Here is a 14,139-nt window from a genome sequence, read left to right on the forward strand (position 1 = left end):
GGAGCCAGGCGCGGGCGGGGAAACAAAAGCGTGCACACCGTATTTGTTTTATTTCCTTTACTTGTTACGTTAAGAACACCTTTTTTTTTTTTCACTTTTTTAAAGCAGTTACTGAGGACCCAACATCTCTTTAGGCTTCACCCACTGATCAAACTGGTCTGAGGTGAGGAATCCCAGCTTGATGGCCGCTTCTTTTAACGTTGTCCCTTCCTTGTGCGCCGTTTTGGCAATCTTGGCTGCTTTATCGTATCCTGTAACAAAACGCAAGGAACAAGTCAGCCACTGGCAGTTCCAGAGGATTTGCTAGAGGTGCGAAAAACCTAGGTAGGGCACCTGGCCCCCGGGGAACTGGTGTGCTGGACACCGCTACTAACGTTGAAGATTATCTTAAGTTTTACTGAATCTTTCTATGTTTGGTTGTGAAATAATCAACTATAAGAACATCTTGATTTCAAGAAGTTAGCCTCTATGTTAGCGTTACGTATGGGTTGCTGTGCTATTTGTTATCCGAGGCTGTGTGGCTTGAAGTCCTTATTCTCTGGACTGTAACCAGATCCCCTAGGTTCCATTGTATATGGGATGAGTTATTTGACAACCTGACAAGGTAGATGGATATCTGGCTAACTTGGCAACAAAACTTACTTTTAAGGTATCCTGAAGTGAACTGTCTTCATTATAATACTAAAAAACACTCCCACAGGTCAAGACGACCCTTGCCCAGGTGAAGACCCTTCCCCTTCCCCTGCGTAGTAGCAGAAGAGAATGACACAGCAGATAGTATAATTATAATATCACACCCACAGGTCAAGAAGACCCTTGCCCAGGTGAAGGCCCTTCCCCTGTCCCCTGATAGTAACAGAAGAGAATGACACAACCGATATTATAATTATATGTAAATCTGCTGCTTGACTCTACTTGCAGTGAGTGGGCACCCAATGTTTACACCAACTCCTCACTTAAAGTGAAGGTAAATTCTGTTATTCTGGTCTTAATGCATTTAGATCAAAGTTTTATGTGACTTTCTCCTTTTTAAAGAAAAAAAAAATCCCGTAATCTTTTCACTTTTCATTAGTAGCGGTCCAATCAGGACAACAGGTACGCAAATTCTCCCATTCTCCCTTTTTTTTTTTCCGACTCTCATCAGAATTATTTTTATAATGCACTGGTATGGCCACTGCAAGGAGGACACACCTTTGTCACCAGTAATTCTAGTCGGTGACATTAAAGTAAATTAACTTTTGGCCTGAGCTGCGACTTGGTCTCCTAAACATTGTGACAATACAACTAATGTGTGCAAAATAATGTTACCGCAAAAATATTTCAGTATAATGTTGTGAGAAGTTTCTGAGCCTTAAACCTACCTATATGCGGATTAAGTGCTGTTACCAACATCAGAGATTCACTCATTAGTTTGTTGATCCTGTCTGTATTGGCTTGGATTCCAACTACACAGTTGTCGGTGAAAGAAACACAAACGTCTCCAAGTAGTCTTGCAGAGTTTAAAACATTTTTAATCTAACAAAAAAGAAAGAAATACCAACTATTACATTCAGACATTAATAGTTGCACAGTCTGGCACATTTGTTCAACAGCAGTGCCCCCCCCACCCCCGGCAATATCCACTGCTTTAACGGGCCGTTTGTAGAAAAGGAGTACAGTAAATAATACACTCTCCTCCTTCTGCAGGGTGAGCTCAGCCACTCCTATTCAAAGGAATTTGTGAGAAGCACTCAACAGCAGAAGAACTCTTGCACTAAGACCACAGTGTGTATAATCATTTTGTTATAACAGCTCACAAATAACCAAGTAAAAAATATATGAAGGCATTTGATTCGTTGTCATTTTCCCCCTCGGGTACCGATCAAGAGAAGACATCTAAAAACATAAAGTACAATAATGTCTGGCATTAGTCCTCTATTTTGACAATCCATAACATGCCACTCTTTTTTTTTTTTTTTGGAGAGGTGTTTGTTTCTATCAAAATTTATCCTCTGCCAGACACATCTCATGGTTGTTCAATAGGATTTTTTTTTTTTCTTTTCCTCAAAACCAGGAGGTGTATGCTTAGAAGTAGTTTGTTTGGATGGAGGGGAAAAAAGCAGTACCCTAAACAGACACAGTAAGGAAGAGACAAATACCGATTTTATTATAAGATTTCATTTTCTTTTCAATCATTTCTTACTAGCATAATAAAAAAAAGCAGTATCAGTCAGTATAGGCTGTGTCGAAAAATAACGTACGACATGCCGCTTCCTTTGTGCCTCTTATTTCTAACAAGATGACAAAAATCTCAAAAACTTTCTTTTTATTTCTATTTAATATTAGGATCTTTTCCACAAGTCACCTGCATTCTTTTTAAACTCTCATCCCTACACTAACAGCTATACTATTCATTCAACATCTTACACACAGTATGTATCTTGGTGTATCTTGCTCACACTGTAGAAGGCAGCCATTATTTTAAATACTGAAGTCTAAGACTAACCATTTACAATTTTACACGACTCACTTGCCAAAAGCATGTAATCCTTTAGTATTCAGCAGTAACAGAAATCAGTAGCAGATAGTTGCTAAAGAAAAAAATCCTCATTTTTAGCTAAAATACCAAATTCTTTTCAGCTTTGGACAAAATTTTGTCCCTGTGTTCCTCTCTCCCTGCTTTCTTAGACTGACGATAAGCACACATTTTTAAGATAAAAGCTTATCTGCATAAGATAGTTTCATGTAAAAAACATTGCCAGTTCCCTGTCAAAGTAACGAGGACTTACCATACAAAAGAATAAAATTTGTTCTCACATTTTCATCACCTTCTCTGGTGCTTGTATTGACCAATTATTCACTGAGTTTTTTCCCCCTGATTTATCCAATTGTACAAACGATGATTTTAGAAGTCCTAGATACTTAAAACTTTATGAACTTACCATCATGGGCTTAAAAACATTCAGTTCGAAGTGTCCATTGCTACCTCCTACAGTAACAGCAACATGGTTTCCCATAACTTGGGCTGCCACCATGGTTACAGCTTCACACTGAGTAGGGTTCACTTTTCCTGGTTGTGGAAGGGAGAGAAAAAGGTTACCGAAGAAGAAAAAATAAAAATTAAAAAAAATCAGTACCTCCCCTCATTTACCAAATCACATTCAACAGAAGATGTTTTGTAAGAGGTAACGTCTTACTCATCTGTATCTGTGCACCACAGAAAAGAAGTAATTTCCATAAATGATACTAAATTCACTGTACTATTCCAGTAATTCAGCTAGGATTTTTAAAGCAGCTATGGCTGCTTTAGCAAGCTACCAAGACTTTGAGAGCTGGATAAAATGTGCGTGAGCTAAGCAGCTGTTAACTACCACAGTTCTTGAGATTATAACCTGTCTTTATTCGTGTAAGTAGGCATTTCTGGTAAATCATTACCAAATCTCAGTCAACATAAGAAAAGTATTACTAATTTGTTAGAATTATTTGGTAATAAAATTAATACACTCTGTTTATCAGGAGAAAAAAAACCAACCAAACAAATTAGAGTGGCCTCCTAACAAGAAAGTTTTATGGTTGCTTTCATTTCTAGAAATAATCCTAATAAGAGCATTCATTATTTGCTTTTTTGAAAGCCAAATATACTCACGACCTGTTTCTTTTGTAATTTATCATACAGGAAGAATATGCTTAGAATAGTTTTGGATGTACAATATTCACATACACATACTTTTTTATGAGAGGGGCAAGGAGTGATTACTAATACTATTCCTTCCTTTCTTATCCTCCCATATGCTGGGATCACTGCAGAAGAGAGTATGTGAGTACGCAACGCGTATCGTGCTAAGTAGTAATTCATAGATTAGATCATTCAAAGCTTGTCTCAGAAAAGTCTTTACACAAAAACTGTAGAGATCTTGCAATTCTGAAAGAAGGTTTTGAGAAGTATGCTTGTATTAATAAAGTCATATTCTATGTTTACAGATACTACTCTCCGCCAAGTACTTCCCAACAAACAGTGGTGCAAGCAAGTTTTATGAACACAAATTTTGGTAAAATATGGCAGAAGAGAAAAACTGACAGAAGTGTTGAATCATGGACTTATTGACATTTGTTTGGCAAATATCTGTTAAGAGTGAGTGGTCCAAAACAAAAGAAACAGGCAATTTTTCTCTGTATGTTTTCTCTGTACCTGGCATGATGCTGCTTCCTGGTTCATTTTCAGGCAGGATGAGTTCTCCTAGTCCAGAGCGTGGTCCAGAACCCAGGAAACGAATATCATTAGCTATTTTCATCAGACTACATGCCACTGTGTTCATAGCTCCACTGAGTTCAACTAGAGCATCATGAGCCGCAAGAGCTTCAAACTTATTTGGAGCAGTGACAAAAGGCAAACCTACAGGGAGGGCAGGAAATATTAAACCAGTGAGGCACTTCCTTGCAGGCATAAACCAGGTAATCAAACACATCATTAGCTTAATAAATAATAATAATAAAAATATTAACAGCACTGTAAGATCATCCCTCTTCTCTAGACCTTTCCTCACAAACATATTTCTTAAACAGACTAAATTCAATACAAAAGACACAATAGAAGTCACTAAAATACAGAAGAATATGAAATTTGCCCATCTGCCCACAACAAAGGTACAAATGTCAAGCTTTCATTCTGCGTTGCATACTAAGCATTGCTTTGCACCACAGTACTTTGTGAATGTCAAGAATCTCTTACAAGTTAGCCCAAACTTACATATTTCTTCCATTAAATCAAGTTAGATACTTTAGATCGTTGGTTGCCAGAATGCTTTCTCCCATTTATGAAAGTAGAGGGGTTTGCAGCACAGTGCAGACATTAGGATAAATAAAAAGTAATCACAATGGAATTGGCTGCTTAAAGAAAAAAGATGCATCCAAGTATCAACACTGGAAGGGAACAACAAACCGGACAGAACATGTGAAAGCCGATTCAGACTTGGGAGGATGCCTGAAACTGCTGCCAACAGCAAGAGCACAGGAGCAATGGAAGCAACAGCTCTATTTACATTAATTAAATGCCTGAGATTTAAGGCTAGGTTCCACAATGAAAAACATTTCTTCAGGGTTTTGCCCTAGAAGAAAAGTCTCAGCAGAATTTTATTAGTGGTAATGGACATCACTAAGGACCGACGGCGGGCTGGACTTCTGCCCCACGAAACTACTGGTCTGAGCTTACATTACCAGTTCAAACACGAGCAGCATAACCCCCATAATTTCTAGTGTTCTGCAGTTCCTGCCAAACACCAGACCCCACCCAATATTTCTGAATTGCATAGCTGCGTTCTCAGTTGCAGAGATCATCCCAAACTTTCCCTTTTGCCCTTGCCAATAAACTTCCCCTGTAAGAACATCTGGAACTTCAATAGTCTGCCCTACTTGTTTTAAACTCGTACAACCTGCCCATATGGTACACCTAACGAGCGTTAAGATGGGAGAGCTTCCTAGCACCTCCGATGGCTTCTTCAAGCACCAAAACAAGGCCTGTACTGCTTCTCAGCAGCTGTTGCTTATGACAAGTTACTTCTTCCCCCTCAGGGTACAAGAAAGTCTTGACCCTCTACAAGACAGTGAATAATAGATCCATTAAAACAGAAATACTGTTGATAAGCAGTTTCAGATTTTACAGCAAATTTAAATGACAGACGTTCACATTGATTTTGGAGGCATTTTAAAAACTGATACTGTGACACAGAAGATCTGGTTTACAGCTCAAAAAACTCAATGGCTCTGTAAATTAAGTTTTAAGATCTATAAAGACAGCATCAAAAAAATCAAAAAAGCTAACTTTTACTCTTTCACATGAAAAAACATAGTGGCTTCGGGAGGGTTTTTTCCCCGTTCTTTTGTGCCAAGTCACTGTAGATTAAGGGAGCCAGAGGAGCAAAGATCAAGACAGGAGCATTATAGCTGGGCTGATAATAGGAGCTTGAAACTGTATCCATCTCCAATAAGCCTTGCTCAGAAAAACACAGTAATTTCAGTCACTTTCAATGCACTGAGTATAATTATAAAAATACATTGCATGAAAAATCCTAAGTATAAGGCATATAACATACGGCATTAACAGAAAGCTTCATGTTAAAATATAAATACAATTTGAGCTTACGAGAAGTATGGAAACTGAAAGATTTTGTTTGAATTTGACTCTATGTTACATATACTGCTTTACTGATTAACTCCGAAATATCATTCCTCACCCGTCAGTTCAGCCACTTTAGCAGCAACTTTCTCAGCAAAGCCAATTCTTGTGTTTAATCCTGTACCAACTGCAGTCCCGCCAGCTGCCAGTTGATACACTCTTGGCATGGTTGACTCAATCCTAGTCACACCGTATTTAATTTGTTGCACGTAGCCACTAAATTCCTTTGAAAGAAAGGAGGACAAAATAAAGGAACAAAGACAACAACCAAGAATAAGCATCTAGAATTATTTAGACTTTTAACATGATTGGACTAGTTTCTTTAAAAACCTGAAGGCACTGAACTTTACCCAAATGCTGAATCTTAGCGTGTCTTCATTAAGAGGGAAAGTTTACATATATATTAGAAGACTGCTCTCACACTACAAACAATTACACATAAAAACAACCTACATATATAAAAATGTATACACAATACATCTTTCTCTTGCCTTTTATCTCAGTTGTGTACTTAGCAGGATCTGAATCCAAGGTAAATCAGCTCTCAGATTAAACTAATGTTCTCAAGGTACAATTAGAGAAACGGATCTTGGGCCTTGTTCACTTAATTTTAGTTAGTAAAAACCCCACCTGTGCATTCTTGGAAAAAATCCACAAATTTTACATGGATTTTTATCAATTCAGTTTAAGTTAATTCATTACCAAATTAACGTAATATATTGTCAAGAATGGCTTATGATAACTAAGATTTGCTATCTCATATATACATATATGATCATATATAAAAGATTTTCGTTCAAAATACTTAGTAGTTTTGTGTGTTGGCAAAACCTCATTTATGTAAGCTTACAGATTACAGACTACCTACCTTCTTCCTTCCAATGTCAGTGTAACAGAAATATCACTTTGTGTTATTTGGTAATGGAACATCTTTTAAAAATCACTTATATCTTACTACTGTTAGAAGTAAAACAAACATGGGAAAAAATTAAGAAAATTTATGATGCAGTTATTAGAGTACAGCATCCAGCAAACCCCAATAAAGATGAAAATGCTCTTGACTGAGATTCAGCCAGTTTCCTGTAATTTATCCTGAACTATCAACTTAATTTTGGCATCCTCAAGTTTGCCTCAGTTTCCTCCAATATATTTACAAGAATTTTTCAAGCAAATGCATAATTTGGCTTTTTTTTTTTTACCTGTCCAAGCGTAAGAGGAACAGCATCTTGTGTATGAGTGCGTCCTATTTTTATGATTTGGGAAAACTCTTTCGATTTCGCTTCAAGTGCATTCTGTAGCTTCTTTAGTCCAGGTAACAACACCTCATTAACCTCCTGGGCAGCAGCAATATGCATTGCCGTTGGGAAAGTGTCATTTGAACTCTGTGAAGGAAGTTCAAGAAATTTATTTACAAGCTTTTCTCACCATTGTTGCTGTAAGATGTACATGTATGGCTTTATTCTCTTTATTTTATAAACAAGAAGAAACTAAACTAAGAGTAAGCAACTTAGGAATGTTCCACAAGTCAATCTGCAGGAATAATCAAATCTTCCAAATTCCAGTCCAGTACCTTATTGAAAAAGTCAACTTTTTATAACTATACCCACAGAAAGTTAACTTGAGTAGATTGTTCACAACAACATTGGGACAAAAAAAAGAAAAAGAATTACTATAGTAGTTATGAGACAGGTAACAAATGGATGGATGATTTTAAAACAATTGTAGGTGACTTTAAAACACCTACATGTTGCTTTGATAATGTTAAAACCGTAGTTAACAGGATATTGAGTAAGCACAAAAGATCAGAAAGGGATACAACCAAATCAGTGGCTTAAACTTCAGTTAATTTGAAGGAAACATTAAGAGTGAAGCATAATAAAAAGGTCTACCACGATCCTTGGGGAAAAATTACCCATTACAGTACTTTAGCCATTTTATTATTCTTTCTACACGCTTTATGTAATGCATTATGGAGATAACAGTTACAAGTATCCAACCTTTAGAAACTGGATCTATATTTAACTTCTTTAAGACTGTTTCAGTAGCAGTGGTTGTCACCAGGCCACCTCTGCCCACTACATCATGTGTGAATTCATCTGTCGTGAATGAGTTCAAAATTTTTAATCTAAAAAGCTCATACTGTCACTGACCAACATTTTAAAGTTCATTTATACTGAAAAACGTGGAAAATTGTTGCCAAAGCTGTACACAAAACTCCTTTTTTTTAAAAAAAACAAAAATCTAAACAGTGGCTGTAAGAGAATTCAAAATTCACAATTAAAAAAAAATACTTTTGACATTAAAAGAAGTATAATACAAGTATAACGACCTGGCTTTTGTTAACATGATCATTCGGATGTACTGGGTTTTTGCTCCCCAGTTTGCCCCCCATTATCTCAATGGCTCTATTGCTGATGACTTCATTGACATTCATATTGGTTTGAGTTCCAGACCCAGTCTGCCACACCACCAATGGAAAGTGATCATTTAATTTTCCTTCGGTTACCTATAATGGAAAAAGAGAGAGAAAAGTTGTTCTACTGTCACAAAAAAAATTAAAAAGCATAAACCTGAGAATTTTATAGCTATAATTCAAATAATGTTCTCCATTATATTTGTAAATCTACATATAACAATTGTGAATTTATACCAGAATAATTGAGTTTGATGTAATACCAGATATTAAAAGGGAAGAAAACTTTTGCTGTGCTTTTTGAAAATGCTGAATTCTGAAACACAGAGAAATACATAATTTGGTTTCATGTTCTACAGTCATAGAAAGAAAAGATTTTTAAAAGGTCTTTTAGGTTATCTCTTCTGTTTCCCAAACAATGCAGATGATTTTATAAGTCCAAAAACATCCCTCCCTTCCCAAATTTTAAAGCAATTTGGATTCTAATCTTCCTGGGTAGGACTAGGGGTAATACGTGCTGGTTCTCCCTTCCACAGTTATTTGCTCAGCTTATTAAGATCTCCCAGGGAAGGAAAATATCTTAAGTAGTTTCTCAATCAGAGCACGTAAGGTGCTTCAGGGCACTGATTCAGTGTCGTGTGTCTCCTTGGCTCATGACCATCCTTTGGGTGTCAGAAACAGCAGTTTTCGGACAGCGCTTATCTGTTTACAAACTCCTCATCAGCATGGGTGCACTGCTTTCTCCTAGGAAATCAAGCTCAACAGCTGCACAGTTTCATCATGACCACTGATCACAACTATACAACAATTTGAATTAGAGGCATTCAGAAGTCCATTCCTTATGGCAAAGAGTTCCCCAGAAGAGGTGTTTTTGCCAAAGGCCATCTGTCATGCACATGCAGTACATGGTATTTGTATGATCGGACTCTGAAATTTCTCCAGAAATAAATTTCATACAGGGAAGTTCCAGACTTCTTGCACCTTTAGACATTAGATTTTGCATCAACACAACGAGCCGGCAGATGGTTGCTGGTATCAGACACCTTCTTTCTGTAAGGCATGCTTTCCCTAATACTGCCCTGGACCTACATGGCTTTAAATTGAGAGGTGCCTAAAAAGGACTCGTGACTGTCTTTACTGCACCTCAACTGTAACTGAATGTGTTACACATATAAACAAGTAAGAGAATCACATGGACTTAAAAAGATTTCATACGTATTGACTTGCTAACGACCCACGAGAACAAGGTCCTGATCAGCCAAAAAAGACTATACCAACTTACATCTTCTGTAGGTAGGCTATGACAACTACTCTCTCAAATCAAAACAGAACAACAGGTACAAATAATCTCCTGTTTGATTTACATTTTTTGGAGCCTGTTGAACCTTACGTGCATTTAGAGATTTTTCTAAATGTGTTTGTGATAGTATCAAAATCTGTGCTCAGAAGTAGCACCCCCATGCATATTAGCCTCAGGAAAGTTGAGAATGCAAAGCAAAGGATCTGTTGTCACAACTCTGAGGCTAGATAACTATCTCCAGATTATCAGGATACATCAGTCCTCCTGGAATCATGCTTTTTGGGAAAGGATCTTATTTATTTCCCATCTTATACAGGGGCAAAGTTCCCACCTCCAAGAGTAACTTGATTCCTTGCTGTATCTCTTTCTTTTTCAGTTATATTAGAAAATTATTTTGGAGGTAAGGGAAAGGCTATCACTGCAGAAGTGTTTTTAAAACACAACAAAGCAGCCCCAAACAACTTCCAGAACCCATGAATCTAAAATAAGTAGCCTTTAGCCACCAAAATTTCTGATCCACCTTTAACTAGAACCCTAGAAACCACAAGAAGAGACTGGACATATTCTGGAGTTCTCCAAAGCTCTTGGGTTTTGGGACTTACGGTGCTACAGCTGGTAGAAAGAGGCTGCAAATACTGAAATATTTTGAAGCTAGTCAGAACAAGAAAGCTCTGTAAAACAATGCTTCTAGATAAATATATCTGTTGATTTACACAAAGCAACACACCTAGTATTACCAACCCTCAAATAATGGTCATTCACAACTCTGTGCACTTGAGTGGCATTTATCCTGAGAAAGAGGAGATGCCTCTGTGTGTCACATCATGTCCTCTTTAGCTATAAAAGCGATACTTAAAAAGCACAGATTTACTAGTACGCTTAAGTCCGAAGAGGAAATAGACTAGTAACAGAGAGAAACTACTCAGATTGCAGATGGTCTTCACATTACCAAGATGCAATTGCTTAACAGATTGGAGACTTCCAAAACAAAAAAGCTTTTATTTGGCATGTCAGACTTCACATTAGCTGAATGAACCAAGATTCCATTCCCCTCCTAGGGTTTTTTATACTGTTCATCTGGTAAGAGTCAACACTATGCAAGTAATGAGTAGTCTTAATAAAGGGGAAAAATGACATAGTTTTTATAACTTAAGTATCAAAATGTATTTGGACATTCTGTCACTTCTATAAACGTAAGAAGTAAAATAGTAAAACATTATATTGAGTAAATGATTTCTCAATCTGAGAAATAAAATTTACTAACAATAAATGCCTTCCTCTAACAATTTGAGAAATGCAAGGGGGGTCTTCCCCCAGCCTCCAAACTTCCTGTGAAAAGCTTAACAAAAATACAGTGACAGTTCTAGCATTTTGAACAGTTTGTTCCTACCTCATTTGCTGCCTTTATGATAGCATTAGCAATCTTTGGGTCGAGACCGTAATCTTGATTTACTTCAGCAGCTGCTCTCTTCAAGATGCCAAAAGCCCGTATAACTTGAACCTGAGACACAAGAGTAAGTTTAAATACATCATTCTTCCCCCCAAAGGATATTTTGGGAACCTATAGTGCAGGTCTAGTTCTAAGCCAAACTCCTTCTGAACTTCAATCCAGCAGTAGTCCATCAACCAAACCAAAGAGCAATCCAGTCACATGACCTGTGCTCCCATTAACAGCAACATTTATCCAAGCAGTCCGGAAAGCAGTACACAGCTCATCCTTTCTTTGTGTATCAAAAAAGATTACATGCATTAAAATGAACAGAAAAGGAGAACTGGTTCTATTTCTAAAATAGCCTTTTTGAGGGCAAACTGACATATGTTTCAGTACATGCAAAACCAGTGCATGACAAAGTGTGTGCACACTAACGCTCTATGCACAACTACATGTGAAAAAGTAACTTCGTATCAACTCATGCTAAACTGAACATCTTCAATAACAAACTGCATAACGCTACAGCAAACAAGTTATTCCACTCAGTCTTTCGTCTTCAGAAAAATAAAAGGTAGATTTCTATTCAACACAATAAAGTAATTATTCAAAAGCAACATTCAATTTATTTAAATGCAACACAAAAATATTTCTACCACAGAACAGTATCTTGCCATGCAATTTCTAACTTTAAAATTCAAAGTTGCTCATATTCCCAGCAGAAGTCTAAGAAGAAGGTATTCACTCTCACATCCAAAAAATACTTAAAGAGAAGAAATGAATACAGCTTTAAATTACTTACTGGCATTCTTTCTGAAACACCTCCAATCTTGAAGTTCATTGTAGATCTTACAGTCTGGGCACCATAGTATTTGTCACTTGGGACCTTCAGTTCACCAAAGGTATCATATTCTATCCTAAAAGCCTCTTGAGTGGACTATGGAAAAGGAAAAAAATGTATTTCAAACACTGGTAAACAGCACAACCTTTCTGAAAGCAGATACAGTTAAGAAAAAAATGTGCAAGAAGTGGGAAAAAAAACAAAACAAAGACACGCAGCTAATCATAGGTATTTTATATCTTCAGAGTTAAGACATTTTTCTAGTTTGAGCACCTGCCTCGCTAAAAGTCACAACTACTAACATTATGCAGCCTAGCAGACCCAGTGGTGACAGGCAGCACTGCAAGGCTTAAGATCTCGGCTGCCCATTGTACGAAACACATCATCCTGATGCAAGACTCGGTTTCTTCTTTTCAAAGAATTAGTAACTTATCTTACAATTTACAGAATTGGTGTTTTGTTAAAACCAAACTGAAGAACTACCACGGTAAGAATTCAGGTGGAATCCACCCAGGCAACATACATGTAACACAAATCCTATTCAAAATCCACACTGCACATGGGACAGAAGAAAAATACTGGAAGGGAGCACCTGACTAATTCAGTACCAAGTTACTGACAATTAATTATCTTCTTAAGCCTCATAAACCAGGAACACAGTTGCCCTAGCTGTGCAACGTGAAGAAACTGCATCTAGGTATATTTTCTGCAATATTTACATAAGGCAGTATTTCTGTATCATGTATACACCTAGCATGCATTATTATCTAACACAGTCAGAGGTAAATTAATTTTAGCTGACATACACCAAGTAAAAAGTAAATTTTTACTTTCTGTGAAACAACCCATTCATTTGTGACAATGTGATCACACTCACATGCAGCTCTACAAAGATTATGGGACTGGACAGGAAGCAAGAGCAGTTTACTCCTCCTCTCCCTACGCCTTGGTCAGCAAAGTCCCAATTTTCTTTGAGAAAGGTGTTTTTCCTTCCCCAGAAGAGGAGGTTACCTTCTTGCAGAGTCTTCAGGAAAGGGAGGAAGTCTTTTTTAGTTCTTAATCATAGATGGAGTGAAACAATCCCAGCTCCATAGGTAGGGTACATACATATACAGTGCCAGGCTCTGACCTAATCTTGACCTTCAAGGGCGAGTCCTTGGGGTAGCTCTATCATAGAATCATAGAATAGTTTGGGTTGGAAGGGACCTTTAAAGGTCATCTAGTCCAACCCCCCCTGCAATGAGCATCAAGTCAGTGTTGCAGTGCAGTGAAAGAAGAAAATCAAACGTTAGGAACTGTTAAGAAAAGCAGAGGATACAAGAAAAAACATCACTCTGCCGTGACGGTTCATCTACACTTTGAAGTCTTTGTGCAGATTCAGTTCTTTCATCCCAAAAAGCTTATTACTGGAAACAGTTCAAAGAAAGGCAATAAGGCTGATGAAAGGTAGGAAACAGCTTTCTTAAGACTACTTTTTCTTTCAGAAAAGAGGCAACTTGGGGTTTGAAGGAAAACCGAGGTCAATAAAAGCATCAGTAGAATGGCAATAGGTGTTAGCTGCTCACTGTCTCTTCCGATACAAGAAACAGGAGCCATAATGTTAGGCTAGTCAGAGTCGGGTTCAAAGCCAGCAAAAGGAAGCAGCTCTTCACACAAGTAGCAGACTGACGAAACTCCTTGCCAGCTGATGCTACGGATGCCAGAAGCCCGCACAAGTTCAGGGAAAGTGAGGTAAGCACTCAGAAGAAAGATCTGAACTGGGTTATTATACAGACAAACCACAGACTCGGGAAATCCCCTGATGTGAAAATGAGAATCATAGAATCATAGAATTATTAAGGTTGGGAAAGACCTCTAAGATCATCGAGTCCAACCATCAACCCAACACCACCAGGCCCACTAAACCATGTCCCTAAGCACCTCATCTACACATCTTTTAAATACCTGCAGGGATGGGGACTCAACCACTTCCCTGGGCAGCCTGGTCCAATGTTTAACCACTCTT

The 14,139-nt window shown here is 37.6% G+C and overlaps 1 protein-coding gene across 1 annotated transcript in view; it reads right to left on the bottom strand.

Annotated features, from left to right (window-relative positions):
* Positions 1 to 68: 68 nt before the first annotated feature.
* Positions 69 to 14,139, bottom strand: part of FH (fumarate hydratase) — a 17,094-nt gene continuing 3,023 nt past the window's right edge. Inside the window, exons 2-10 of the mRNA XM_009280214.1 lie at positions 12,096 to 12,230; positions 11,255 to 11,365; positions 8,481 to 8,657; positions 7,351 to 7,533; positions 6,210 to 6,375; positions 4,169 to 4,372; positions 2,922 to 3,049; positions 1,362 to 1,515; positions 69 to 251 (exon numbers count right to left, since the gene is read on the bottom strand). Of these exons, the coding sequence (XP_009278489.1) occupies positions 109 to 251; positions 1,362 to 1,515; positions 2,922 to 3,049; positions 4,169 to 4,372; positions 6,210 to 6,375; positions 7,351 to 7,533; positions 8,481 to 8,657; positions 11,255 to 11,365; positions 12,096 to 12,230 (1,401 nt within the window). The 3' untranslated portion in view covers positions 69 to 108. The remainder of the gene's footprint in view (positions 252 to 1,361; positions 1,516 to 2,921; positions 3,050 to 4,168; positions 4,373 to 6,209; positions 6,376 to 7,350; positions 7,534 to 8,480; positions 8,658 to 11,254; positions 11,366 to 12,095; positions 12,231 to 14,139) is intronic.

The sequence above is a fragment of the Aptenodytes forsteri genome, unplaced genomic scaffold (genome assembly GCF_000699145.1).
Source record: "Aptenodytes forsteri isolate BGI_AS27 unplaced genomic scaffold, ASM69914v1 Scaffold114, whole genome shotgun sequence".
Lineage (NCBI taxonomy): Eukaryota > Metazoa > Chordata > Aves > Sphenisciformes > Spheniscidae > Aptenodytes > Aptenodytes forsteri.